The sequence below is a fragment of the Drepanopeziza brunnea genome (assembly GCF_022702325.1).
Source record: "Drepanopeziza brunnea f. sp. 'multigermtubi' strain 214-2 chromosome Unknown ctg19, whole genome shotgun sequence".
Lineage (NCBI taxonomy): Eukaryota > Fungi > Ascomycota > Leotiomycetes > Helotiales > Drepanopezizaceae > Drepanopeziza > Drepanopeziza brunnea.
The window spans coordinates 3,013,326-3,041,148 of NW_027094082.1; the positions used below are offsets into that span (position 1 = coordinate 3,013,326).

General features: G+C 49.0%; 7 protein-coding genes across 10 annotated transcripts; 4 read left to right on the plus strand and 3 right to left on the minus strand.

Annotated features, from left to right (window-relative positions):
- Positions 1-693: 693 nt before the first annotated feature.
- L3040_009527 (uncharacterized protein) lies at positions 694-2,585 on the minus strand (the record flags this gene model as incomplete). Its single annotated transcript, XM_066155996.1, has 6 exons — positions 694-1,502; positions 1,553-1,622; positions 1,705-2,060; positions 2,118-2,185; positions 2,251-2,349; positions 2,410-2,585. 6 exons carry the CDS (start codon positions 2,583-2,585, stop codon positions 694-696), a joined length of 1,578 nt encoding a protein of 525 aa, XP_066010266.1.
- A 4,100-nt stretch (positions 2,586-6,685) lies between these two features.
- L3040_009528 (uncharacterized protein) lies at positions 6,686-7,164 on the minus strand (the record flags this gene model as incomplete). The annotated part of the gene is made up of 3 exons (XM_007293355.1): positions 6,686-6,812; positions 6,870-6,948; positions 7,005-7,164. 3 exons carry the CDS (start codon positions 7,162-7,164, stop codon positions 6,686-6,688), a joined length of 366 nt encoding a protein of 121 aa, XP_007293417.1.
- Positions 7,165-8,646: 1,482 nt separating this feature from the next.
- Positions 8,647-10,750, plus strand: L3040_009529 (uncharacterized protein; the record flags this gene model as incomplete). 3 transcript variants are annotated; one of them, XM_066155998.1, is made up of 5 exons in its annotated part: positions 8,647-8,762; positions 8,826-8,854; positions 8,899-9,478; positions 9,764-10,014; positions 10,233-10,750. In XM_066155998.1, 5 exons carry the CDS (start codon positions 8,647-8,649, stop codon positions 10,748-10,750), a joined length of 1,494 nt encoding a protein of 497 aa, XP_066010268.1. The 3 variants fall into 3 exon arrangements, with proteins under 3 accessions (XP_066010268.1, XP_066010267.1, XP_007293416.2); XM_066155997.1 differs by having other exon boundaries at positions 8,829-8,854; XM_007293354.2 differs by lacking the exon at positions 8,826-8,854 and having other exon boundaries at positions 8,861-9,478.
- Positions 10,751-11,257: 507 nt separating this feature from the next.
- L3040_009530 (uncharacterized protein) lies at positions 11,258-13,957 on the plus strand (the record flags this gene model as incomplete). 2 transcript variants are annotated; one of them, XM_007293353.1, is made up of 1 exon in its annotated part: positions 11,258-13,957. In XM_007293353.1, one exon carries the CDS (start codon positions 11,258-11,260, stop codon positions 13,955-13,957), a length of 2,700 nt encoding a protein of 899 aa, XP_007293415.1. The 2 variants fall into 2 exon arrangements, with proteins under 2 accessions (XP_007293415.1, XP_066010269.1); XM_066155999.1 differs by having other exon boundaries at positions 13,367-13,957.
- Positions 13,958-19,435: 5,478 nt separating this feature from the next.
- Positions 19,436-20,352, plus strand: L3040_009531 (uncharacterized protein; the record flags this gene model as incomplete). Its single annotated transcript, XM_007293352.1, has 3 exons — positions 19,436-19,540; positions 19,596-19,698; positions 19,763-20,352. The coding sequence occupies 3 exons, from the start codon at positions 19,436-19,438 to the stop codon at positions 20,350-20,352; spliced, it is 798 nt and encodes a 265-aa protein (XP_007293414.1).
- A 3,853-nt stretch (positions 20,353-24,205) lies between these two features.
- L3040_009532 (uncharacterized protein) lies at positions 24,206-25,607 on the minus strand (the record flags this gene model as incomplete). The annotated part of the gene is made up of 3 exons (XM_007293349.1): positions 24,206-24,327; positions 24,383-25,015; positions 25,103-25,607. 3 exons carry the CDS (start codon positions 25,605-25,607, stop codon positions 24,206-24,208), a joined length of 1,260 nt encoding a protein of 419 aa, XP_007293411.1.
- A 281-nt stretch (positions 25,608-25,888) lies between these two features.
- L3040_009533 (uncharacterized protein) lies at positions 25,889-27,582 on the plus strand (the record flags this gene model as incomplete). The annotated part of the gene is made up of 2 exons (XM_066156000.1): positions 25,889-26,521; positions 26,905-27,582. 2 exons carry the CDS (start codon positions 25,889-25,891, stop codon positions 27,580-27,582), a joined length of 1,311 nt encoding a protein of 436 aa, XP_066010270.1.
- Between the last annotated feature and the right edge of the window lie 241 nt (positions 27,583-27,823).

Here is a 27,823-nt window from a genome sequence, read left to right on the forward strand (position 1 = left end):
GGTGCGAGTAGGAGAGGAGGAGGAGGAGGAGGAGGAGGAGGAGGAGGAGGCGGTTGGTTGGTTGTGTGCGGTAACCTGAAAAAAGTAAAAGGGGTATGTATGTATGTAGTACCGGTATGTTATATTGAAAGATGAGAAGAGACGTGTGCAGGATGCCTACCTGCCTGCTGGAGCTGCCGGCGGGTCAGGTTTCAGAACGCGGATGGAAGACCGTCTGGCAGCCATCATGATCGCGGAGAAGAAAGGAAAAAAGAAAGAAAAAAAAATATACATCAATTCGATTTTCTTCGTCAAGACGTCAGCGCCCACGTTTCATCTCGAACAATACGTGAAATGGCAATTTTCAGTTCTTCCGGGCTGGCTATCCAGACGAGACCAGCGTGGCCAGATTTAGAACCGCTTTGGTCGTAAACCCCTAATCATCAAGTCCTAGCCGCGACCCCCGCAGGGTATTTCCTAGCGATACGCGAACATTAATCCAACAAGCTGTCCATCAACACCTCTCTTGGTCTCCAATCCGGGGATAAGAGAAATGGATTTCTCTCTCGTCCCAGCCATGCAAAATGTAATGATGCAGCCTCGCAATACCCATGTGTCGATGTACAAGAAAATACCTGATAGCCTCCCTCTGTCTCGCTGCCCGATGGGTGTAGGGAAAAAAAAAATCATGATTCGTCGAGTCCGACGCGCTTACTACTGCACGCGTTTACGCTTTCGATCTTCTTCTCTCATATCTTCATCGGGCTCTTCGTCTCTCTCAACCGTTTCTGCTGGGTTCAGAATATGGGCCATGCTACCTCTTCTGGTGGGCGGTCCGGAGTTGTTGTTAGAGAGACTTGTCAGGCCTTTATCCCTTCCCCAGGACCAAGTATTCAGGTGGTCGGAGGAACTACCATTAGAGAAGGGGGGGGTCGTAGGACGGGAGTTGTCGGTACGGCCTTGGGATGATGCCGTTGTGAGAGAATATGAACTGAAGCTATCACGGATGTGTTGCTCTTCTGATATATGGCTAGAACCTCGCTTCGGGGGCGACGACCATTGGGACAACGATCGGCCTGAGGCGAAAGGAGACGGGTTGGCTTGCCAGCCTTGGACATCCCGGATATCCGCAGAAGTGTGTCTACGAACAAGATTGTTCGGTGGCGAAGACACTGTTTGGAGAGGGTGTGGGGGTGGTTGCGGGGGCGGGGCTTGGGAGCGTATCGAGTTTGGCGAGGAATGGGACGACGTGTTGGCTCCGATTGAACCATATCTCCGTGGGGTAATGGATAAGTGCGATGGCACTGTAGGACGATGGAAGCCCTGCCGAGAGGGATTACCGCCCATCATGGGGGGAGCTCGCCGAGGGTCATCTTGTGGCATCTGTCGAGGCGAGACGGGGGCGTTGTCAAGCGAGAGACTGGAGAAGTAGGACCGGCTGCCCGAAAAAGGAGGCTCGGGCGGATCATCGAACGACCGGATCATCTCGATTTGTCGTTGACTCTCAGCCTGCATGTTCACGACTAAATTCACGTTAGTAAGAACCTCGGGGACCACGTATCTGATGGCCTACCGTCGCGGTGCAATTGCGTCTCTGGCCCCGGCACCACCGAGAGCATGGCTCGTGACATATCCTGATTCAGCTAGCAATTTCGGTTAGCAAGCACATCCTGCGAAAGCCAGGCGAGATGATGCGTTGCGGCACCAATGGACTGGTAGACTTACCTGAAGCGAGCGAGAGAGGGCTTCCATGACGACCTGATTCCTGACATGCATGAAATGGACACTGTCCTCGCTCCTCTGCAGTCTGGCGTGCACCTCGTAGAGAGTGTGCTCCAGGTTTGTCAAGCGGGATTCGGTAGATTCGTGCATCGCGTGCATAGGTTCCGCCGGGGTACCAGGCTGCGACGGTGGGGGCTGCTTCGGGGCCGAGTATGTATCGCGGTTCACCAGAGCGTGTCTCGATGCTCGACGCTTGATTTCTCGGAGCCCGACCAGATCGCCTCGTCTGAAACTCCCGTTCCCGTGTTTGAATTCCCACAGAGGAGACTCTGGCGAGCCGGTATGAAAAACGTCACTGACTGAGGATCGGATGCATTAACGAAATGGCCTTCCACCGGACCCAGGGTGCGACAAACCTTTATGAAAACCATACATGTTCAGTTGTCGTACGAAGGATGAGATATTCGTGTGTTTGAAATATTGACTCGAGGACTGTGAGCTCGGACAATGCAATGGAGGGAGAGGGGAAGGAGCGAGGGTAACACATACGAAAGGACTTTGGAAAAATCATTGGAAGGGGACATGACAAAACTCTCGGCCGAATTTGACCATGAAATCAGATGCTGAATGCTCGGGTCTTCTAACATGCTGTTCAACCGTCAGCACAAGCAGGTCGTGTATACCTACCCCCTCCGGATCAATGCCTACTTGTACAGCTTGTGGATAAAGGCAGTCTGGACGACCTTGGGTTGCTGAGCACCTGCGGCCGCCGCCGCGGCGGCATTCGGGCCTGCCACACTGGCGCTACTTGGTTGATCCCCCATCATCTGATCGTGCACGCCGTTCGTCTCCATGTCGGGGCTGGTTCGAGCTGGGGGCGCCATCATGGCGGAGGAAGGCGGCGTGACGTTGATGGGGCTCCCTCGTGGGGAGGGCGCCGAGGTGAAGACAGTGGGCGTTTGGGGGATGGGGACCGTTCGATGGGTCGTGATCGTGGCCGTTTGGCCTGGCGGTGGAGGGGGAGGGAGCGGGAGAGGGAGAGGGAGAGATAGGGATAGACTTGGGTTGCTCCTGAACGTGCTTCGCTGTGCGTGCTCGACTGAAGCCATGGTCGTCGTCGGGTTACCTGTCGGGGTGGTGGTTAGCCCCTTTTCTTTCTGCGCATGTCGCATAGGGGGGCGCGATCGCAAGCACCACGGCGATGGAGCTGGAAGAAGAGAACACACGTACCTCATTTCATTCAATCACTTATTCATTCCTTTATTCATTCATTTACTTGTTCATCCCACATGGACCGGCCGGTCTGGAATCGGGGCGCGGACGATGCGATGGGGACGCGGTTCTTTGTCTGTCTGATGCTCTTGCTGATTGATATGCGGCTATCCGCGACAGGGTTCACTCAAGCCGTGTGTTCTCAGCCTCGCTGCACGATGCAATCGTTGGGAGCAGAGTGGAGTGGATTGGAGTGCAGTGGTGGATTGGGCAGGTTGAAGGGAAAAGATGGACGGGGGGAGGTATCGGTCTGTGATGGCAGCCCAGGTACTGAATGTTTGGTGGTGGTGGTGGTGGTGGTGGTGGTGGTATTGGTGTTGGTATTGGTGTTGGTGTTGGTGTTGGTGTTGGTGTTGGTGTTGGTGTTGGTGTTGGTGGTGGTGTTGGTGTTGGTGTTGGTGTTGGTGTTGGTGTTGGTGGTGGTGTTGGTGTTGGTGCTGGTGCTGGTGTTGATGCGAGGGGGAAGAGAGTAATGGAGAGAATGGAGAGAATGGAGAAGAGACGGACGAGCAAATGGACAAAGTTCCGTTCCTAGTCACCATCGCCGGTACGGAAAGTAAGTAAGGATTTGGGTCGGGGTGTCGGGGTGTCGGGGGTCGTCTGAGCCACTTGGAGGCCCTTGGTCTGGACTCTAATCAGTAGTGATGTAGCCGACTTTTGCTTGATCAACCGTTAAAGCTCGGGGCGTGCAACGTGCTCCGTAATGCCAATCCCGGTGCTTTTACTTACAGTAGGGAACGTGTGTACGTGCGGGTGTACGTGCGGGTGTAGGTGGAAAGGATAGGGAGGGATAAGGGATAGGCATAGGGATAGGGATAGGGGGAGGAGGGGGAGGGGGAGGGGGAGGAGGGGGGGGTAGGGATTGGGATAGGGATAAGGATAGGGATAAGGGATACGGAGGGATATGGAGACTCTATACAGTAACGTACGCACAGTATCGTACAGTACCGGTTCCGTACAGCATCGACTACGGCTACTAGTACACTAGGACACTAGTACATCAGATAAAAACAATTGCTACTACTACTAGTACTACAAGTACTACTCCGTACTAGAAATTCTACACACAATCTACAGACCCGAGACAGGGTGGGCTCCTCTTCTACTGTACTGTACCATGCTGCAGTAGTCAGTCTCAGTGTGGGCAGCCGAGCGTAACTGGAATGCAGAGCATTTACTCTGTAAGGGCCTGCACGCTTGTTTGTTTGTTTGTGTAGGTACGGTACGGTACTAGTACGTAGTACTTCTACTACGTAGTAGTAGGTACAGTAGTACTTGTTTAGTACGTAGTATATAAAGACCGGATGCACTACTTACTACGTACAAGTAGTACTATCCTACTGTCCTACTATCCAACTACTATATCATACTTTTCCTCTCCTCGGTACGGAGATTTCACGAAATTAACACTGATCCACCCCCGCGCCGGCCTTGCAGTCGTACAACCTAGGTACTACGTCCTACTACGTAGTACGTCCTACGTAGTACTGACTCTGTAAAGGCGCAACCAAAAAACAATTACGCCAAATGGCGGCCATCAATTAAACTTTCCAGAAGGTCCTTTCGTGAATGATGAAAGGCCGTGCCATGCCCTGCCGTGCCCTGGCCTACCCTGCCCTGGCCTGCCCTGGCCTGCCCAAGCCCTCGGCTAGAAACGTGGATAAGGGATGGAGAGGTGGTACCTAGGTAGTAAGTACTACGTACCTAGGTACTACTACCGGTACCTACTACCTAGGTACTACTACCTACAACGTACTCTAGGTACGACTACGTCGAAGTGAACTAACTCAGTGCTGCAGAGTGTGCATGTCTTTCATTCCTCCTCGCCATTATGCAACTCCCTTCAGCCAGTCCACTGGGTGGCATGTGAAACAAGTGATATTACTTCCATGTACGGACTACTGCTAGTGCGTAGAGGCTGCACCATCTCAGTCGAAGTACAGATTCCGCAGGCGGAGGATTTGTTGACAGGGTCTCAAAACGACATTCAAGTACTACTGCAGAAAGATAGATCGGAGATAGTAGTACTCGTACATAGTAGTATCACTACGGAATGCCAGCCCTCTGCCGAGTCTAAAACAACATACCGGAAGAGAGATAGACGCGGGAGGACTGACGGTTGCTGGCAGCTGGCAGCTGGCAGCTGGCAGCTGGCCTACATGGCACATACCGGTCTACTATGTCCACTCACTCTCTGTAGGTGAGTTGTGTAGAGTGTCCAGAAGAACATCTACTACTACCGGACCGGACTAGTACCTCGGCATGGCTACTGTGCCCTTGCCTTTCCCTTCTCCTTCTCCTTCTCCTTCTCCTTCTCCTTCTCCTTCTCCTTCCCCTTCCCCCTCCCCTTCCCCCTCCCCTTCTTCTCTTCCTTTCCGGGGCCCCCTTTTGGTCATCGGATATTTATCCCAGTCAGGAGGAAGCTTTCTCGGCAAACGGTTACCTTCCTTCCGTATGCTTACGGGCCGAGCAGGCCGGATCACAAATCATAACTAAGCAGTACCGTACCGTATACTACCGATCACCACCGGTACCAATTCAATAGTCCGGTCAGTATTGCAAACTCAATCGATGCCGGATCAGAGGGACCGTAGAGAGCCATGATACTATTTACGTCGCACGTACGTACGTACAAGCGGTCGTGCCTCAGGCTGCCCTCCGCGAGCTCCGGGCCCAGAGGAGACCTGGCTTCGCCCGGTCGTGGCGCGAGCCTGCCTTCCGCCTTAACGCTACTACTCTATCGATTTTCAGTAAGAGATACGCGGGAAAAGGAGAGTAGGACTACGACGTAGGTAGGTCGTACTACGTAAAGAAAAAGGTGACGCTTCAGCCCGGCCGCAACCTAAAACGTGCGGCCCTCCGCAAGTTCCGGAGTAAGTTTTCCGGACTTCGCACCATGATATCCGTCGCTACTACAGTACGTGTATAATCCATAATAATAGCTTTTTAGAACGCGATATAGCTAGTAGCAACTATCGCTCGAACATTTCATCTATAGCTATAGTTTTTTTCATATAGGATAGCCCTTTTCCTATAGAATGACCCTTCTCCGCGCGATGCAGCCAGCTACGTAGTACTTTTCCAGCATCCCATTTGTAGCAATGGCTTTTTTTCAGCCCGGTGCAGCCAGTTATAGCCAGCCCCCTTTCAGCCCGATGCAGCTAGCTATCCTTCGAGCATTTAATTTATAGCAATAGCCTTTCTTAAAGCGGTACAGCCAGCTGGTTTTCGAGCATTTTTTTTCTTTTTATCAATTAGCTATCCATCAAGTGAAAAGAGTCTATAATAATAGGGGGGTTTTTTTCTAAAAAAAAAAAAAAAAATTAATTAATTAATTAATAATAGAAAAAAAAGGAGATTTCAATCACAAAAATGCACATCTAGCTCGTTACTGGCCCGTTACACTCGCCAGATCTCCTTTTGCCATATTACTAAGCGCTTAGTCAAGTTTTAGTATTCCTCGATACCTACCTTAGGTAGCCTCAGCTCAAATGGATGCACCCAATCAAGAGGTGTGAGCGCATTTTTAACAGTTTACCGTCTCAGCCAGGATCCACATTTAGTAGCTCCACATCAGAGTAGCATTAGATAGACTACAAATAGCACAATCGTGTTTTGGCAGCCAAATCTCATTCCTACTGGTCCGCGAGCACAGGATTTCTAAAGCCCAGGAAACCCCCCCCTGATCGAATACAACTAGTCCTCCTCATTCTCAGACTATGGCCTCCTCGCACTCGAAAGAAGAGAACGCATTGTCCATTCCAGGTTCCTCTTTGGCGATGTCGTCGAGACTGCCCTCCCAGCGGAAAGCCCCGGCGTTATATTGGCAATTTGAGTCGCTAGGGATCTTAGTCAGCTTGGGGTCCTGGAATCAGGCAACGGGATGGAGTGCTTACATAAAGAACTTGCACCAGGGGCCCTTGGTATCGAAAGAAGTGACAGTGTTGTCGTAGCCCTGTAGGGTATCAAGGTTGACTTGACACTTGTGAGCTTCGATATCAAAGAGGTGGTTGGAAAAGGGGGAATCTTACAACAGGTGTCAACCTGGTAAGCGACATTGGTGCAGTCGAGAAAGTTGGCATCGCGGCACAGCTTTATATCAAGGCTTTGTCTAGCAGTAATAACGGAAGGTGCTGCTGCGACTGAAGCTGTAAAGATAGCCACGGCGACGGTGGCATCGATGAACTTCATATTTGGAAATTGGTTGTGAACGACTCGTTGGGAGGATAAGAAGACGCAAGAATGTGATAACAAGAACCAGATGCCTGTGATAGAGAGTAGATGCTCGAAGAGAGGGGAATGCAGAATGGATGATAGAAGGGGATGAGATACGCAGGACTCTGAAGACATATAAGTACTGTTCCGTGAGCATAGGTACCTACAACTTCGACTGGTCTTCCCGCCAAACCGTTTCGGATAATTATATTTATTGACTATTTGGTCTCTCCGGTTTTAGAAAATGGAAGTTTCAGAGCCGGGTCACTGTCTTGAAATATTCTAATGTTAGAACTTCTACTACCGCCGAAAGCCTTGTCAATTGGGGAAGTTTGTTCAAGCAGGGAAAATCATAGAGAGCGGCCTGGGAATAACAGAGAGCCGGCAGCATCCATAACGCGTGATCTACCGGTACCGGTACATCACCTCAGTCTCAGGCTGGCTGTCCCTGGGGCTTCATACAGAGAGTATATCTAAATATATCGACCCCAGTAGGTCAGCTGACTATTCTCTTGCAAGCGCGGCTGGATGATCGAGGCAGAGATCCCATATAAACAATGGGCAAGAGACGAGCGGGAGCCGGGGATCTCTGGGATGAAATTCCCTGAATCTGTGATAATCTTTGCAGAAGACTGAAGTTGAGATGGAGAAATCGAAAGGGGCAAGCAATATGAGTGGGTGTCCATCTACTTTGTTTAGGGCTGGTTGGGTCATTGGCAGCTGGATAGATGGCCAGGTTCCGGTTCCAAAAAGGTTCGTTGAGTTTCTACAACTTACCTACTCCGTACAACTAGGTACTTACCTACCTACAGTACTACCGGTAGGTACTAGAAGCTCTCCTCAGCAATGCGAGTTACGAAGTACAGCTCCCACCTGACGGTCCGTGCGTCCTAGCGGTCCTCTTTGTAGAGCCTCGCCATAATCTGAAAGGCTGTAAGGAGGCCTACTTAAGCGAGCCGACGATGATTGGCCTACAAGCGAGGCTACGAAGTCCTTACTTGATCTTCCTCTCCTCGTTTCTCTCGCGACGACATACTCCGTACACACCTTCCTCTTCCTTCCTGCACCATCACAATCCGGAACGCACATCAGCTATACATCCGCAATCTGGCAGCAGCAGCCGGAGACCCGCATGAATTGAAAGCCGAAAGGCGGGCAAATCGTTGGTACTACTGTGCCCGACAAGGTCACCCATCTGAGAGCTTTCGGACGGGGTACCTGATCACGACTTTTCCTGATCACGACTTTTCCTGTAACGCCTAGAGAGGCGAACGGACGACAAGACATCTCCGACGCGAGCCAAGCTATCGAAATTCTTTGACCTGACGCTCCTCATTTCGGTTCTAGAGAGCCGATTTTGCGAGAGAATCTTGCTTAGACGGGTCGGAAGATTTATCAACGAGATTCGACCAGGACTTCCAGAGGTTTACGGAGATCGGTTCCGCGCTCTTCTCGATCATGGCGCCAAATCATTTTGGAACCGGGGAGCTTGTTGATGTATTCAACAGCTTGAGTTCAGACCCCAACACAGCTCCCGGCTTGCCTGGATCTCTAGAACATAAACGGGCGTTGGCGTACGTGATTTCATACCCTTGGCCTGTTTTTGTGCTGCTAGCCCTAATAGCTGTTCTTTTCAGTAGCCTCGAGTCGAAAGGAGTTAATGAGGGTCTAGATTGGGGTCACTACTGGCTCAACTAACCGACCAAGAAGTCATCAATCTCCGAATCCGTCTCAATGCTATGAAAACTCCAGATAAACTATTCGTGAGGCTTCCCTCAGAACTCCAATTGCAGATCCTCGCGCACCTCGACTTCGAGGACTTGTTCAGGATCCGAAGGGTATGCCGCTCCTGGAACGCAGCATTGGGGACCGAAGACACCTGTCTGGAACTGCTCAAGAGGCACTTCCCCCGCAAGTACGAGCAGGAGTACCGCAGTCTGACGAGCGATGGTTGCGCCGACAATCTCAGCTCCGAGAAACTGAAGGCTAAGAAGGAGCTCAAGTTGTGGTTCGACAAGGCCGCTCTGGCGCGGATCCGGCGAGCGCGAGGCCAGTATCACTCGGTGAGAACATTTCATCAGCCGCATCTGGGCGACTGGAGCCGGCGCGGTTTTTATGGCCATCCGCAATACAATAATGGCCGCATTGCCTATCTCCGTGGTTGTTGGCGAGTCCTGGTGGTGAAGAGTCTGGATTCGCCCGCCGAGGAGTGCTTCATGGATGAGAATCGTCATAATTTTGCGCTGTGGTTGCTGTCGGACAAGTATATCGTGACTACAACCGACGAATCGTGAGTTCCCTTCCTGCGTTTCAGTTTAATCCTGCAAAGTAAAACTTTGGCAGTTTTGCAAAAAATTGGGCTGTATCTTCAGGTCCAGATCAAATCATGATCTGGGATCTTTTTGGTTGCTACAGGACGCTATGCTGGCAGCTTGTTTTCAATCGCCCCACTTTTCACATGGGTATCATGGATACTACTGCTCACTGGCTCCTATTTTCCTCAAATTGTAATCCCTCTCCTCGTACCATGAACTCGTAACTGTATGTACAGAAGATTCATTCTGACTCTTTCCAGAACAGATCTACTAGCGTGGCCCCTGGAAAATCTCGGTGCAGCCTACAAACGTGGGCCGCACGTTGTCAGACTGCCAAACCGTGCTAAGAAACTCTCTGCGCGTGGCGATTGCGTTGCCATCGTGAGTTGCAGCAACGAGGTCTTCCTCTGGGATCTCAGGCTCCCCGGGCAGCCCCTACGACAGGTAGAAGTCCCGATACAGTTTCCAGAGACGCGGATCGTCGACGTAGTCTTCAACGCCTATGATGAAAGTAAGCCATGTCAACCTCTCTTACTGTCCGAGACGCTCAGGGTGGCGAGAAAGCCTAGTCTAGCAATCCCCTCCTCCACTTCACACTATTTCCATCCCGGCATTATCTAGATGCAGAGCCATACGAGGGGAATGTCCTCGGTTCTCAAGCCAGATGGAATATTTCGAAATTCCATGGGACAATCTAAAGCTATATAGCAAACTAACCAGCTCGCGCAGATATCTTCTTCGTCTGCACATTACGAAACGCCTTTGCTTCATTCATGAAACATATCCAGATGCGTGAAATCCAAGACGGAACCCAAGTCTCGACCTACGAGATCGATCTCGCGAACGCAGACCCAAACCACGATTGCATCTCAGTACAGCCCCTTCACGACAGCGTCATACTCCTCGCTCAAGAGCACGACAGCCACCTATTCTCCGTTGAGCACACCACCCTCTCAAATACAGAGCGGCGTATCGGAAGTGCGGCTGCACAGAAGTGCGAGCATCTGACCTTCGACATGGAGAGCAAGGAGTTTGAAAGACACGCTAGCTACGCAGGCTCCGGCTCCGGCGCAAATTGGCGAAACTGTTCTTTTGAGCCGGAGAGGGAGAATTGTATCAAGGTTGGGGCGGTGTCATCTAAGGTTACTACGGTGCTGCTTGGGGATGATCGGTTCGTGGTATTGTTTGGGAAAAAGGGGTATGCGGTTTGGTGTTTCGAACCGGATGTCAAGCCGAGTGAGGTTTGATCTGAAGGCTTCGTTGACAGCCTTGGGAGGATTTTTGAACCGAGTCCCTTTTGGTGCTCGTTATTTAATTAATTAGAGGAAAGAGGTGGGATATGCGAAATAGCGCAGAAACCCCCGTCTTCCGGCCTCCAAGAAATGTGTAGACTCCATCAATAAAGCCCTCCACGATATCACCAATCAAAGAGAGACTCTGGCCGTAACTATTCTCCTGATAGAGTACAAGCCATTAGCTTGACGGCTGAACCTCGCTTTAGATGCTTGACCGATCATTTGCATCCCGGAGAAGAGCAATTGCGGCAGACTCGGGTTTCTTGGAAGGCAGTAAGTTGAATAGCCGAAATCCAGATCCGGTTAGCCAAAAGCGATAAGGACGACGATAACTGTAGCCGGACATCAATAATCAACGGCTTCAAAGGCTCCCGACCGGCTATGCAGGAACAACATGTCATGTGAGAGAAGAGGCGATCTACAGACTCATGAGGCAACATTTATTTATCTCCAGGCGGCATGGCTCCACCAACGAAGCGACGAAAGCGGAACGTCGTGCCCTCGTCCGACGAGCAAGACGACGAGGATGAGCCCGTCACCAAACTCGGAGCTCGCCCGAGCAATTTAGTTTCTTCTTCCCCGCCCTCTTCGAACGACGCAAACCCTCCGACAGCGGGAAAAGCTCTCACGAGAACTGCGGCGCCATCCAAGAAGATGCAGCCTCGCGCGAAGACTGCGAACCACCCTCCAAATGCGGCACCTGTACACCTCCCGAAGCAGGTTCGCGGAGCCAAAACTAGCACGAAGAGTGCAAGTAGCAGTCCAGAGAAGGCCAAATGGAAGGGATTGGTGGACGACAAGGTGAAGAGCGGGAACATACATACCTTCTTTACCAAGCAGGCGCAGCGGCAGCAGGCTGAGGGTACTATCGGGACGGTCTCCAGGCCGAAGGTGGCAGTACGAAGCTCCAACAGCTCTAGGCATGAAGAGGACGACGACTTGATATCTGACGACGATGTCATTGAGTCGAAAGCACCGACATCCAGTATGGTCGGGCTGGCAGCACGGAAACGAGCGAGAGGGGTGGAGCTCCAGAACAATGGCGATGGAGACTTTTTCAGTGCAAGTCAGAAGTTCCTCGTTCCGAAACCCCCGCTGGAGATCCAGCCTGAGGAAGACACCAGGCCATGGGCAGAGAGATTTGCCCCTGCGAACCTGGAAGATCTGGCAGTCCATAGGAAGAAGGTTTCTGATGTGCGAGCTTGGCTCGAAGGTGTTATGGGAGGCCGAATGAGACAACGACTTTTGATATTGAAAGGAGCTGCTGGAACTGGAAAGACAACTACAGTACACCTCTTGGCGAAAGACATGAACTGTGGAGTACTGGAATGGCGCAATCCTGTAGGGTCGGTTGCCTCTTCAGATGGATATCTCTCCATGTCTGCTCAATTCGAGGAATTTATGGGCCGAGGCGGGAAATTTGGACAGCTGGACATATTTTCTACCGATGGGCAAGTAGCCCCCAAACCAGAGATCAAGCCCCTCGATCGCCGGAAGAATCTCATTCTGATAGAAGAATTTCCCAATACTTTTTCACGCTCCTCTACAGCGTTGCAATCATTCCGATCCACAATCGTCACGTATCTTGCTTCCAATACACCACCTCTGTCTATGATGAACTACAATTCTAAGGATCCTATAACACCTGTGGTCATGATTATTTCAGAGACCCTACTCACTACAACTTCTGCCTCGGCGGATAGCTTCACAGTACATAGGCTGCTTGGGCCAGAAATTCTCCAACATCCGGGTGTAGGGGTGATCGAATTCAACGCCATTGCTCCTACCATTCTCGTTAAGGCCCTTGAGCTCGTAGTGCAGAAAGAGTCTCGAAAGTCAGGCCGCAGAACAACACCCGGGCCTCTCGTACTGAAAAAGATTGGAGAAGTCGGTGATATCAGAAGTGCAATTGGGTCTCTGGAATTTCTATGCCTTCGGGGTGATCTCGATGGCCAATGGGGGGCCAAAGTAGCATTTGGCAAAACCAAGAAAGCCAGTAAGGAGACCCCCCTGACGACAATGGAAGCAGAGAGTCTCGAACTGGTAACTCGGCGAGAGGCTAGTCTGGGAATCTTCCACGCTGTTGGGAAAGTGGTCCATAACAAACGAGAAGAGGCCCCACCAGTGCTTTCAGCTGGCGAACAAGACGTCGAGTGCCTACCAGACTTCATGTCGATGCACTCTCGGCCTAAGCGAACTCAAGTCATGGTCGACGAGCTCATCGACGAGACCGGAACAGACACCCAAACGTTTGTAGCAGCCCTTCACGAGAACTACATCCTCTCCTGCGAAGCGCCTCCCACCTCTTTCGAATTTTCTTCGTTAGATCACGTAAACGGCTGCATAGACGCCCTCTCAAACAGCGACCTCCTCTGTCCCTCCTGGGACGGCACCTTCAATTCCACTGGCTTCGGCGGAGGCGTCGGTGGTGGTGATATCCTCCGTCAAGATGAGATTTCATTTCAGATTGCTGTCCGCGGCATCCTTTTCGCGCTTCCATCTCCCGTCAAACGTACAGCTCCTACGGCTGCTGGGCTCCGCACAGGCAAATATGGGGAAGCGTATCGGATGTTCTATCCAACAAGCTTGAAGCTGTGGAGAATGAAAGAGGAGATTGAGAGTACGATTGATCTCTGGGTATCAAAACTGATCAAGGGCGAGGATGGGATGCTCAGGGATGTGACAGCTGGGGCGGCAGCGTTCGCCAGGCCGAAGATTGGCACGGTGGAGAGTTGGAAGAGTGCTAGGCCGCCCCCTTCTTCAATTTCCAAATCCTCAAAGGGTAGTGGAAAGGAGGCTGACATCGCACCGCTGATGTACTTTGGGACATCCGCCCGCAAAGAAATGCTCCTCGAGCGACTGCCATACATGGTCACCATCGCTCGCTCCAAAAAGTCCTCCTGGTCGACCCTAGCGATCTGCGATATGGAGAAAGTCACCACGTTCCGCGGTATTGGGGCCCCTTCCGACGAGGATCCTGATGACGCGGAGGACGAAGGCGCGCTGGGGGAGGAGTGGGCGACGGATAAACCGGGCGAGGGGAAGAGCCCGCGGAAAAGGGGCTTGGTGTTTAGAGGGAAGGGAGCGGGAGATGGGCTGCCGGTGCAGCAGCCGAAGCAAAAACTAGTCTTGAGTGATGACGATATTGAGGATGGTTAAGGGCCTTGGGGGGCGCTGGACGGGACGGGGTGTCTTGGAAGTTGTAGTAGCTATGGAAGATCACTCCGTCGGAATTCGTCGGATGAGGAACATCGAATCTCGACCAAAACATTTCCTCTATTTCGTACTCCCCATCCTGTTCGGGAGAACCTGTGGCCTTCCAGCAACCATTCCAACATTCAGGGTCTGTGATTTATCATCTTGTTGCAAGTCGTACCCCACGTTCTTTCTGGACCTCCCGACTCTCTACAGTAGTAAGTAGTAAGTACCTAGCCTTCTAGTCAAACACCACGCTCTAGACCCAAATCAATCACAGCGGGCGTGGTTCCCCTCTCAACTTTCGGGGCCTCGTAACCTCGTAACCCCGCAAGCAAGCAAGCAAGCAAGCAAGCATCGTTCTAGCTCTTTCCGACCCCTGTATCGATTATCAATCAGCCTTTCTCCTCCTCCTCCTCGAGTCGTCCCCACAGAGTCCCGTCCCGTCGAATGCCTTGCGGGCCACTCAAGACCAGGCAGGTGAAGGAAGGGGAAGGAACTCTCGGCGGGGGAGTATATATATTTTTTTTCTTTCTTTTTTTTTTTTCTTTCTGTGTTCTTGATTTTGTTGTTGAACGTCGTACGTAGCTAACGTTTTTTCTAGACCGGTTTTGATTTTTATCGTCGACGTTTCGTTTTCGGCCCTTTCTTTTCTTTTTTTTTTTTTTTTTTTTTTTTTTTTTTTTTTTTTTTTTTTTTTGGCTTTTCCTTGAAGATGTTCTGGGGACTGGAGTAGGTGCTACAGTAGGTACTCGGCTGGACTGGGCTGGGATGGGCTGGGATGGGCTGGACTTTTCTTGTTTGCAGATCGCGGAGTTGACGTTCTAGATTGTTTTGGGGAGGGTCTATGGTAGGTTAGGTAGGTGGGTGAGGTGGGTGAGCCATCCCCCTTTTTTTTTTCTTTTTTTTTTGGGGATGGGTAGGTATTCAGGGAAAATTGGGGGGAGGAAGAGAGAAAGAGAGAGAGAGAGAAAGAATTTTGTTATCAAGGAAAGAGCCTAGTTCAATGCTAATTTAGCCTTACCTTAACGCTGATTTTACACCGACTGCAGGAGTCGACAACACCACGATTTTCACCACCACAGTATAAATATACGAGGTCTTTTTCTTCCCTGGCGGCCCTCCGCAAGCCTCGGGGCTAAAGAACCTCGCTTCCTCACGGTCGTAATGTAAAGCTGCCTTCCGAGGCCCTGGACATTGCCGCTATATCATTTTCATGTAAGCAAGCAATACGCGTAAAGAGAGTACAAAGAAAATGTAACGCTTTAGCCTGGCCGCAAGCTAAGACTTATGGCTCTCCGCACGCTCTGAGGTGAGGTTTCCGGACTTTGCGATGTAATGTTAGTAACTACTTGTATGTAATCTATAATAATAGCTTCTTTGAGCGCGATGCAGCCAGCTAGCTGTCTTTCGAGCATCCAGTCCATAGCAATAGCTTCCTTCAGCGCGATGCAACCAGCTCTTTCTCGAGCATCCAGTCCATAGCAATAGCCTCTCTCAGCGCTGTCGGTAGGTACATCCATACCGACCCAGCTTGGTCGGGCCCAGCTCGGTTACGGATGCGCCTGCCTCGCTAACACGGGCATGCCTCGCTTAGCGTGGCATACCCTCAAGGGGCCCCCCCCAACTTCTTGTATGTAAATACTATTATATACATCGTAGTACGTAGTCGTTCATCCGCGTGACTCCTTCTAATCGTACAGCAGGAGTCCCCTCTCCCCCAAACCGTGGGGAGCAGACAGAAAGCAGATCACCCATTGTCTTGCCGGCATTTTTTGCAACTGCAAGAAGCGACCTGCGCTGCACGCGAGGAATGAAACGTTTCGCGACCGGCGATCCAACAAGTGGGCGATGCAGCTCGCTATCCCTACATATAAATACCTCGGGCCGGTAAAGCACACGTAGAACGCCAAAAAAAAAAAGAAAAAAAAAACCGTTCCTCTCTCCTCTTTATATGGTTGTACGTAGTCCGCGCCCAACCAAGTTTTTACTGTAAACGTTCCTCGACGAGCTCAAGCTCAAACGGATGCACACACCCCATTAGCGTAGGCGGGCGTAGGTCAGGTTGATCGATCGCATTTTTGAACAGTCTACCTAGGTACTTATGGTATCAGCCATGCTCCTTACCTACCGGGATTTCACTCCATAGAATATAGACTGTCCACACCTGGATGTATTGACCTGCTCCGTACGTAGTGCGGGAGTCCTCGGTTATCAGAAATAGCGCTGTGTTTTCGCGCCCATCTTGATAGCTGAGGCCTCGATTTTATGTGCCTCAAGTGCTTCGGGCTATTCGACGCTTTGAAAGATTAGGAGTGGGGAATGGCGGCTCAGGCGATTATCGCTCGCTCGCTCTCAACTTTCTGTAAGTTAAGCGTGGACTAGAGACTAGAGACTAGAGACTGGAGACTAGAGACTAGAGACTAGAGACTAGAGACTAGAGACTAGAGACTAGAGACTAGAGACTAGAGACTAGAGACTAGAGACTAGAGACTAGAGACTAGAGACTAGAGACTAGACTTAGACTATAGACTATTTCATTAGGGCCAGCATTTCCTCCATCCAGTCCGCTTTGATCGGTTTCTGTAGCTGTATACTGTAAAGTAATTTAAGGTTTTGAAGGGACATGTGGGAGATGTGCAGGTACCGGTACCCAAGGTGGATTGATCCATTACCGTACTAGGAAGCTCAGTGCAACGTGAGGTTATATCCTCCTCCTCTAGTGGTCTGTGCACCTTAGTGGCCTGGTACCGGTATCTCCTTTAGCTGTCGTAACTTCTTCCATCATTTCCTTTCGTCTCCGCATACCTCGCAACTGAACTTCCTGGACAAACTCGGCAGTACCTCCATCAACCACCTCCAACCCCGTTCAGGCTATAAAACCAGCAAGGCAAACCGTGAGCGTATGCAACGAACGCATGTGGAGCCTCCAGTCAGCTATCCGTAATCCTGAAGAAGACCCGATCACTCGTATCCTCCGTCGAGATTGTATGTGCTTTATCGTATCGTAAACATTGAGAAGCCATGGAACAGACCGTGAAAACGATCGACTTTGGTCGAACCGATCACGTCGAATCGTCTGCAGAGTCTGAAATTGGTACCATGCGAGGTCGTGGTGAAGGTCGACTGATGAAAAGTGAGGAGATGCCGATGAAAAGGTGAGGGGGAAGGGTAATGGAGCAGTCGATTCCGTGGTCCCGAGCAAGCTGCGCACGAGCTGGGCCTGGATTCGATCAATGTTTCATTGCCTTGACTGCGAATCGAGAGAGAGAGAAGGTTTTCTGCAGTCGAGCCCCCTGCGTGTGTCACCAGATTTGGGGGAAAAGATACCGCGGTACAGGCGTAATAAGTATTACCCCTCGAGGGTGCCTCGAAAGTTTAGTTCCCACTATAAATCCCCTGGTTACCCTACCCTCAAGGGGTAATACTTACGCCTGGGACGTAGTAGTTTGCAAGATGGGTGGATTGTTCTTCTAGAGAGCTACCGGTATGTGCAACGTGAGGTTAGCAGTATCCTCCTCCACTGACTGGTCGTCTGTGCCCCTTGGTAGCCTATTGGCCTAGGGCCAAAACAGGTACTTGGGGAAATAATTTTTTTTTTTTTTTTTTTTTTTTGGTCATTGTTGCACATCCACCGGTGTGCATATCGAAACAATAGTCAATGCGCTGCCTGCTGCTTACCTGCGGGCTCTCGGAGCTACACAACGATCGGGTCTGGACCTGTTCGACCCTTTTATTTTATTAGCTTCCTCGAGTCGGACTCGCACCCAAACCTCGCTTCTACAGAGTAGGTAGACAATTCTGTGCAGAATGCTTGCGGACTGGCCAGGGAGCTCGGCGGGATTAAAATTTTCGTCTTGTTTTGTTGCACGTCGTACACCATGTTCTAGACCGTTCTTCGTCGCGTTCGGCCCTTTCTCCTTTCCTTTAAATATCCCACTGAATATTACTCCCGAGGACTGTGCTTTTGTCTCTTACTATACTTGTTGCGTATTGTAACGAGAGCCGCGCAAAGCAACAAAGCGAACTGAGCAGCCCGGCTAGCTCAATGGTTAGAGCGTGTGGCTTTTACCAAGAAAAAAATCTTAGCAAAAAGACAAACCTCAAGGCTCCGAGTTCGAGTCTCGGGTCGGGCTCAATCCCCGATTGTGTGTATTCTTTTTGCCGAGCGACGCGCTTCTTCCTGGAGTCGTCGATATAGGAATAACGAGAGGTTTGGGCTTTGACTAGGCTAGGCATAGTCTTCTTTTCGTACTATCTATCCTATCCGTACCAAGGGGGAGAGAGTAAGATAACCAAACGTCATCGAGAAACGCTCTTTTTCGATGACGACTTCTTTTTTTATGACGACTTCTTTTTCGAACTGCACTCGTTGGGGTATTGGAGGATGATGATTTTACTGCGGAAGTCGGTCGGTCCAAGAGAAGGAAAAGATTATCGAGGTTTGGCGCTTGGAAGAGGATCAGTGTGATGGATAGACTGTTTATAAAACAAACCCTTCGTTTTGCAGTTCCCAGGGCGAGAAGCGCTTGCTCCGCTGTTCACCCGCTAGACGCAGATCAATACTACTACTACCGGTACTAATCGCCTGGGCCGCCCTTCCCCTTATCCCCCCACCCCGCCACCCCCGTGGGGGACCTGTTTTTTTTTTTTTTTTTTTTTTTTTTTTTTTTTTTAAAAAAAAAGCATCCGGTTTTTGAAGGGTCCAATGGCCTAAGGCATTTAAGGCAATTCAGCTATCGTGTTAGCACTGGTTTAGTCGCGTTTCCTAGAAGTAAAGCTACGATATGACAATTTGATCGTGAGCGCGCTTCATTGGAGCTTTTGCGAATGGATCCCGTTCTGAAGTATACTCAACCGGATTATGGTACCCTGCTTCTTTCTACCTATCGATCCAGAGTTGCTTTTGCCATGGAAGCAAAATAGCTGGTGGTACGCAAGCTGAGTACGGAGTAGGCGGAGGAGAGAAATTTGTTATTGACGCAGAAGCTGACCCAGTTCCGTCTTGACGCTGCACGGCTTGCCAAGGACTCATTCTACACCAATTTCTACGTACTTTACCACAGCACAAGAATAGAACAACTACATATGAGTAGGATTGTATTGATTGATTGATAGTGCATCTCTTCACTTAAGATCTTTACGATATGATCAGTGGTTGATTTTCCATCGATTTTAGAAAGGGAAAAAGTACCGAGGTGTCCCGGGTCGTTGGGTACCCCCGGTCGGTGGGGCCGACTTGCTACGTGTGCACAGCAAGTCGGTAACTCTTTTCGAATCAAGTTTAAGGTAAGCGACGATTCGGCGTTTAAATTACATCTTCTAATATTAGTAAGATGAATATGAGAAGAAAGAAGATATAGATCCCTTTTGTTGCACCTGCTTCAGATTGAACCCATCACCTCCCTTACCGTCGCTTTCCGTACCATCACCTATCCTATAATGCTATTGCCGCAATTTGTCTGCCCGATCTTGCTAGCCGTGAGCTTTCTCGCCAATACAGCCTACGGAAGCAGAGAAGTTATCGGTTATCGAACTGTTTCCCAAGTAAGTTTCACTAGATCAATATAATATGAGCTAATATTAATTACGCGAACTGTAGGATGAAGCCAGATATATAAGGATATACAAAAGGCCTTTCAAAGATAAAGCCTTCGATGTAAGAATCGAAGAATACAATCAATTAGGACAAGGCTTTTACACGGGTAAGTCGACCTATATCCATCAATCATTGTTGACTTATCACGCGGAGCTAAATAGTTTCGATAGTAAACGAACCTGCTGGCTGGCAAGGTAGTGTAGAATCATGGTACTGTGTGCTCGAAGCGGATAGTAGAAAGATTAAAGAGGTGAAAAAAGTATGGATCCCTCAATATTACAAGAATACGAAATTGTGGTCCCTCTGGAAGCGGAACGAAAAGACCATTCTGGAATATATCAGGTCGATAGGCGTGCCGAACCCGAGGAAAGCGTTACGCTTTTCATATATCAAAGTGGCCCCTCAGAAGCTGCAAATGGTCATTCCAACTGATACCATAAACAACAACGAGTTAGATATAACCGCTCAGTGCTGGAAGACAGAGGGGGAGCTATCTCAATATTCGAGCAAGACCGTGGATTGGAAGAGTTGGAAAATTGCTGGAAATCCTGACACGATACCGGTAGATCTTTATGCCCTGGAACCTGACATAATGGATCTTGATACAATGAATCCCGACACAGTGGATCCCGACACAGTGGATCCCGACACAGTGAATCCCGACACAGTGGATCCTGAAACGAGCCGTGTCTCTGAAGCTGAAGAAAAGGTGACGACGAGCTGGTATCGGCGCTTATGGGATTATTGGCAACTTGCATAGAGTTGGTGGCGTTCGAGTCCCTGTGGCAGCACCAGCACCGAAGAGCTAGCCGCGCGCGCCGATGAGGCAAGAAGCTGTCGGCTACCGTACTCTCAGTCTCAGGTGCGCTACACCGACTTTCAAACACCGACCGGCTCTCAAACGGACTTGCAAATCGGCATAACAATATCTAATAATTATTCTTAAAATTAATAATACTCCCTTACAACCGAAATTTTTCCTGATGATTACGAAGGTCTCATGACGATACAAGGTATTTGCACGTTTGTAATGATAACAAGTGTGGATGTTGTTGACTTCTAAAACGTCGTGAGGTCGAGTTGCAGATAAGTATCCGATCATGATCGGGCTCGGAAATTTGGAACCTTTTTTTTGGGGGGGGAATGGAAGTTTTTGATGGGAAATCAGTTCACTTGAAAGTCGTTAATCGTCGGCTCGCTTAAGTGGGCCTCCTTTCATCCTTTCAGTCTTAGTCGGCATAAGCGATTGCGGATCGGAAGCGAATGCGGATTTTTTTATTTTGCTACTAGTTTTTGTATACAAAATACAATTTACAACATCATTCTTTGATCTACCACCGCACAATTCAATCGCATTCTACAATCAATTATAGGCCGAAAACGCACTCGCTCGAAAAAGTCTTCAAGGATTTTTCAATACAAAAGCCACGCTCAACTAAGTAGTCTTAATGCAATTGAAGATCTTGCGACGCGTCTCTAACGCGCTACAACCTTCTTGTCCGAATACCCTCAAGAGACTTAAAAAACTGCTGCGCGTATATACGACCTTAGTAAGCGCACATTAAACAGTCACCTCAAGCGACCGAAAAATCGCAAGCGCGGCGGTCAAAATAAGATCTTGCAAAGCTAGCATATCAACGCGTTACGCCAATTCATCGTTCAGCTCCTTGCTAATTGGCTTACTCTTACACCGCAATTGATCTATAACGTTATATTCGCTTTACGCAAAACATACGATGAATACGCGAAGCCGTAGAGCTAGAGCTGGTTTACAAAGTGGTGGAAAACGAGTGGCCTCTACAAAATCAAGACCAAACCTCTCGCTCGAATCCGAATATCAGCGCAAGACACGAACGCGGTACACAAGTGGTTCAAAAGCTATCGACGCACCTTGAAGAAGATGAATATTCGACTTAAAGATATCATCAATTTCGACGAGACTGGGTTCCGTATTGGCTGTCCGCGAGGAACGGAAGTATTAGTTCCTGGATCTATTCAAGAGGTATGTCGTGCTATATCGTATTATATAACTTATTTAATATTATATATTAATTTTTATATATAGTTCTACAGTGTTAGCCTTGAGAATCGAAGATCCGTAACAATAATCGAGATGATCAATGCGACTAGCTAAAAACCTGTTCCTCCGATGATTCTTATTTAAAGCAAACGACTCATGCAGCAATGGTTCGTTTCGAACCTTCTTACAAGCATACTCATTAAGGAAGCTGATAATGGATTCACGGACAATAAAATCGCATTGCTATACCTCGAGCATTATATCAAAAACGCAGATTGTGGACCGAATAAACCTTAGAAGCTTATGTTAATAGATAATCACGCTAGCTACCGGACTCCGGAATTCATCAATTTAGCTAACAAAAATCACATTCTACCGTACCCGTTGATTCTTTACCTCACTCATTGCATGCAACCTCTTGATGTAAGGATTTTCCAACCTTATAAGCATTACTACGACTTAGCGATTAAAGCTGCGCTTGCACAGCTCGACGTCGAGTATACAATCAATTCTTTCTTAAACGATCTCGATTATATTCGCAATCAAACACTCAGTCGATACAATATCAAAAAAGCTTAGAAGAAGTTTAGAATATACTTACCGAACGCAACGCAATGTTTAAAAAATCTCAAGACCTTTACGCCTTCCGAATACGTAAACAAAGACGAGCTAGAGCTTCCTCGTACTCCTCGGAAACTAGCGCATGTCGAAATCAGCTCGTAGAAGTAGCAAAATAAATGCAACGAGTTATTAAGTAGTCCTTTTCGATAAGAATTCGAATCCTACATAAAAGGTACTCGAGAAGTTGCAGTAAAAGCTACTTTACAAGAACAAGAATTAGCTATTCTCGCTTAACAACGAAAAGACCAATTAAAAAGCAAAACAAAAAGTCGCAAATAGTTTCATCACACCGAAGGCTTAACATCTTAAGTTGGTAATAAGCTTGCTGCTGAGCAAGAAGCTAAAGCAAATCTTGAATCTGCTGCAAAACAACAACGAATCGTCGACAAGCTTTAGAGAGAAGAAAGAGATGCTGAGTATCGTAAAGGAGTCGAATCACGCAAAGCTGAACGCGAGCGCAAAAGGACTATACGAGAACGCCTTGCTGCAGGCTTAATTATTAAAGACGACGATTCAATACTCATTCCAATTCTCGATTCGGAAGAGATTTAGTAGATGCAACAACCTCTTGAACGTCAAATTCTGCGGCCTCGTAAAAAAGGTATTCCTCGACCAACTCTTTCTCAACCTGAACCTTTTCTCGGTAATGATAATCTAATGATTATAACCGATACTACCGGAGACCTTTCTTTAAAGCAAGATATTATTCTTTTTCTTAGTATTAATATCGATAGCGATGGCTTCAATTCTGATAGTAGTAGAGATTCAAACGATTCGTTGCGAAAGGTAGGAGACGAATCAAATTTTAATGAAAATAATGATCGATGGTCAGATATCTCATCGGATGATACGATTTTAAATGTTTCGGAAGACGGTATAACAGACGATTAATTATTCATGTAAATATTTCTTTGTTGTAATAGTAAATGCTATAGTATTAGAGAATTTCTAACATATTCGAAAAAATCCGCATTCGCTTCCGATCCGCAATCGCTTATGCCGACTAAGACTGAAAGGATGAAAGGAGGCCCACCTAAGCGAGCCGACGATTAGTGACTGTGGGAACCTGAGACTGAGAGAGTAATAAGCAAACGACCCGACTACCACAATCGGGGGCTGTTGGTGGTGTGAGGCTTACTAATAATTTAAGAGCCTGCATGGCTCGCAGATGCAAGCCAAGTTGCACACCACCAAAGTATTCTTGCATCTCCAAGTTGCACGTCAAGATGCAAGAATCGAGGCTCCAATCTGTATGGCTCGTGCACGTAATAAAATAAGTCTTGTAGAGTGTGCATCTGACCTTGCCACTTGCAGGTGCACCATACGAATCGAAGTTGCAGCAAAAAGCTCCAACGCCCAAGTTGCAAGCTCAAGTTGCAAGCTATTCACCCCTCCTCCTTCCCCTTTCCTTTCCGCTTATTTTGATCACCTCTTCATCCCTTTACAACGCCACCTTTTTGCAATAGCTTTTTCGAAAGATATTTTTAAAAAGCGTAATCCGCGCAATCGCAATACAAGTATTGTTATCGCTGCGATAGGAGCATGCGCCGCTATTCAATACTACAAAAACAACTTCGTAAAAACACTGTACTAATTAGCAAATTGCTGTTTAATTTGCTAGTTGCAAGCCATACAAGCCTTGGAACGTGCAACTGCGAGCCGTACACACCCTAATTATATAGGGGGAGGCGAAACCGACAACTATGTATAAATCTAGGTGTCGGCCATTGCAAGGTAACCCAAGGGTTGGACCAAGTATGTCAACCGTCAAGGCTTGTTGCGCATCGAATGAATTGCCCTGTGGAAAGGAATAGGCTTGAAATTAGATGAGTTTGTATTTTACTGCGCTGTCGTTGCATCGTGATTGCTCCCCCGGAACGCCAGCTGGTATATAATGCAATCAATGCAATATCCATGTCCACCATTCACACAAAATACAAGTCTGTATCAATGACAGCCATTACTTATAGTTCTATTCCGTTGATCCAAAGCCCGTCCAGCCCTTGAAGTCGTCTGCGAAATGTACGGCGGTTGACAAGTAACGCTCGTGTACATCCCCCCACGTAAACGCCGCCTCTTTCATGGCTCTCAATGCTACGTATCATTAGCTCCCGATCGCAACACGCTAGGGAAAGAGGCAGGTTCTCACCCTTAACATAATGGGGATCCGAACGCCACGGCCCCGTCACCGCCATCTCTTCTACATACTTCCACCCCTTGCCAGCCTCTGGCTTCCCTTCGATATCCTCACTGATCTTCGGTCGCAACTGCGCAATGTAAACCGCAATCGCTAGTAACCACCACTGCCTCACGAGCCCGATATGGAACTTCTTCGGTATTAGCGGCAGTAACACCCTCACGGCGTGCGACGTGGTCAACAAATGCACCATGAAAAAGTCATATGCATGCGTTCCCGGCTCTACCGTCCTCACGAGTAACGCAAGAGCTGCTTCCTGCGATTCCCGGAATTGCTTGTTGGGGTCTATGATGGTCCATGCGTTCCAGTGCTCCAGGACCAGAGACTCGTGCTGGGAAAAGATTATTTCGATATTGGAGGCGCCGCGGTCTTCAAAGAGCCCGTCGAACCGGGTGTCAGTGTGTATTTTATGGAGGATTTCAAGGGGTGAGGTGGTGCTGTACGTAGAGGCAATAGTGTACGAGGGGTGGTCAAGGTATTTGTGCAGGTAGTTGTAGCAGCAGGAGGACATAGCTAGCGCTTCTATGCCGACTTCTTTGCTGGAGAGTTCGTAGGCGTAGGCGAGATGGATCAAGGGGTGGCCGACTGGATTGCTGTTAGTGAACGACAATGTCATTTGTTGAGAATTACTGTGAAAGGCAGGGTGAAAAAAATTCATTGAGTTTGACTTACGTCCTCCAATAATTCCATTGATCAAAGGCTCATTTCCACTGAAAAGATACTCTCTTGCTACACCCTTCCAATCATAATCGAACTTCAACGCCATCTCGTCCTCGTAGAAATCCACATAGGCCCTCTGATATCTCTTGTCCCCCAGAAACTCTCTCCAGTCTTTTTCTGTAACTTCTGCAGGAGAGTTCTTCCATTCTTCCAGCCTCTCTGACTCCCCATCGTAGATGTTGTTCAATTGGTCTGCGTCTGCTCCTAGAAGATATGCAGAGCCCAGCAGATGCGGAATATGATTGTGGTACTGTAAATTGTGGTAGAGAATTGAATAGTTGACATGGTTTGCTCGTAGAAGGTGCTTCAGAGTCCTGGGGCGCTTCTCTGCGGCTGGCTCGACATCGTGGATCTCGACGGATGGAAGATCAATAAATTGTGCTGCGTAATTGCTGGTGGTGAAGTATTTTGTAAAGCGGTTGACGATTGGCACCCAAGCTATCATAGGAGACGACATTGTGAATGATTTTAAGTAACCTGATGCCTTGTGAAGCTGTTGGGATGCCCGACTGTGGGGTATAACGCTGTGGCATGGGTGAAGTCACACCAAGCGAATCGGGATGACTTCGGACTGTGGAGTAGCTCTCGGATCAACTATGCCTCCGAAGTGATCTAGCCTAAGACCTGTCTTCGCACCTCTCAACGATATCTTTTCCCCATCGAAAACCCCAACTTCCATCACTCAAAGATGACTCGATCAAAACCAAGCTTGCATTCACGACACACAGCATCGGCGCAATGTCTTCAAGCAAGCCCTTGATATATGCAGAGCTGCTGTCCAACATCCGCCAGATTTCTGTCATCGTCGCGCTCGAAGGGGTTTGCGAATCTGCCACCAAGGCAGAGCTATCAGCTGATGGATGGCAATTTATCTTCTACCATGAAGGACAGAAAACCGTCTTAGGCCTCCCAGGACAGGCCGTCGCCAATTTCCAGCTTCAAAAGCCCATCCTTGGCAACAAAGAGCTTTCCTGGCGGCTACCTCTTGCAGGTCAGGCCTCCAGAGCTAGCATTGAGGATGCGCAGAGCAATGAGGCTCCTTGGTCCGCAAAAGACATTTCAGAAGATGCAGAGTTTGCATGCCGTGAATGCAAGGCGGTCATCCTGGAGAAAGGAACCGTCAGAGTATGGAAGGACCTCCCCAGCGAAAACTGGGCTGAGATGATGGATTACTGGCATTGCCACAAGCCTGATGCTCCTGTTGCATTGAGCGAGGCGAATGGCTCAAGTGGCCAGGAGTCACGTGATTTTTCGGGCGTAGCCGCAAGCAAAGGCTATGGTGCCAACACCAGGTTCCTCGCCAGATCAGGAATTGGACTCATCAACATCACCACGTTCCTACTTGCTTCCGTTGATTGCAAGAATCTCAAGGTCAGCCCGTGACTCTCTCTGCGTGTTTCTTTCTCCCTATCTCTTGTTCAAGGCTTGCCATGGGTATCAAGAAGGTTGCCATGCTTCGCTCTGCGACTCAGTGGTCTGGTGGCCGATACAAATCCCCAAGATCAACACCTTGTCTCCCTCATGCGCTTGCGCAGCGGTCATACATGCCTACCCTCTTCTACGGACTACGGGTTGCTTGTTGACTGGAGGATCATCCTCTGCCTTGCACTCCATATCTTCCTCGAGGCTTGGAAGGCGATGGGACACAACGGAGGGACAAAATGGGGCCTGCTGTATCTGTTCCTTGGGAAAATTGCAGTCGCAGTGTCCTATTCTAGACCGGACGATTGAAATTATGTACTGACCCGATCTAGACTTCACAGTCATTCGAAGCCAATACAACATCCGAAAAAATAACTTGCGAGAATTGCCAGGGTCTTCTGGGACTAGTGGACAGTCAAGCCGGTGGAATCCGAATTTACAAGTGGCGCCTCACCTTGCTGCCAGATTGTAATCCCAGCCTCTCCTACTTCGTCGCCTCGCAATGTTGCCAGGTTATCTTGTCACAATGTATTGCCCGAATGATCTTTACTCCGTTCGATCCGAAGCTCTGCGCATTATCGTTCTCTACTGCTACGTGCAATACGAACGAAACTTGTATCTCATGTACCGACGATTCATCAACAATCCTCGCCCCGATTTCCGACACGCCGCCCAGCTCCAAGCCTTTGCCTATTTCAACTGTGTCGTTGCTGGTGTGGGTCATGTGCTCTGCGCTTCCGTTCTGCTCTACAAGCTCTTACAAGTCAACTTCTGGCTCGTCTTCTGCCCAGCCTAAGCTCGCCATGAAGGTGTTCTGGAAGCTGGTAACCTCACAGGATGCTGTCGAACTACTGGATAGCAGTAACGTGGAGGATGTCCAAACGCCGACAGAAGGGATACGCGAGATTGAAGGGGTTCTGCGAGAGAGTGCGTTCGTTCTGCCTCCGAGTGCTAGGAAGTTCAAGGACTGGGACGTTGGTTTGTTGGAGAGATACCAGGCTAAGCAATGAAAGCACCAGTCGATGTCTCAATGTGCTTATGAACGATTGTGCCCGTGACTGCCTGACATATGGAATATCTACAGTCCCATCCCCAGTGAGACATGCGGACTTCGTTGTCACGGAATCATGCGTCGTGGCTATCGTCATCATCATCTTGTAACATGTACTCGCCGTCTTCATTATCCTCATCGTCATCCATCCCAATGTTATCGTTATCATTATCATTGTCGAATTTATATTTACCGACCCA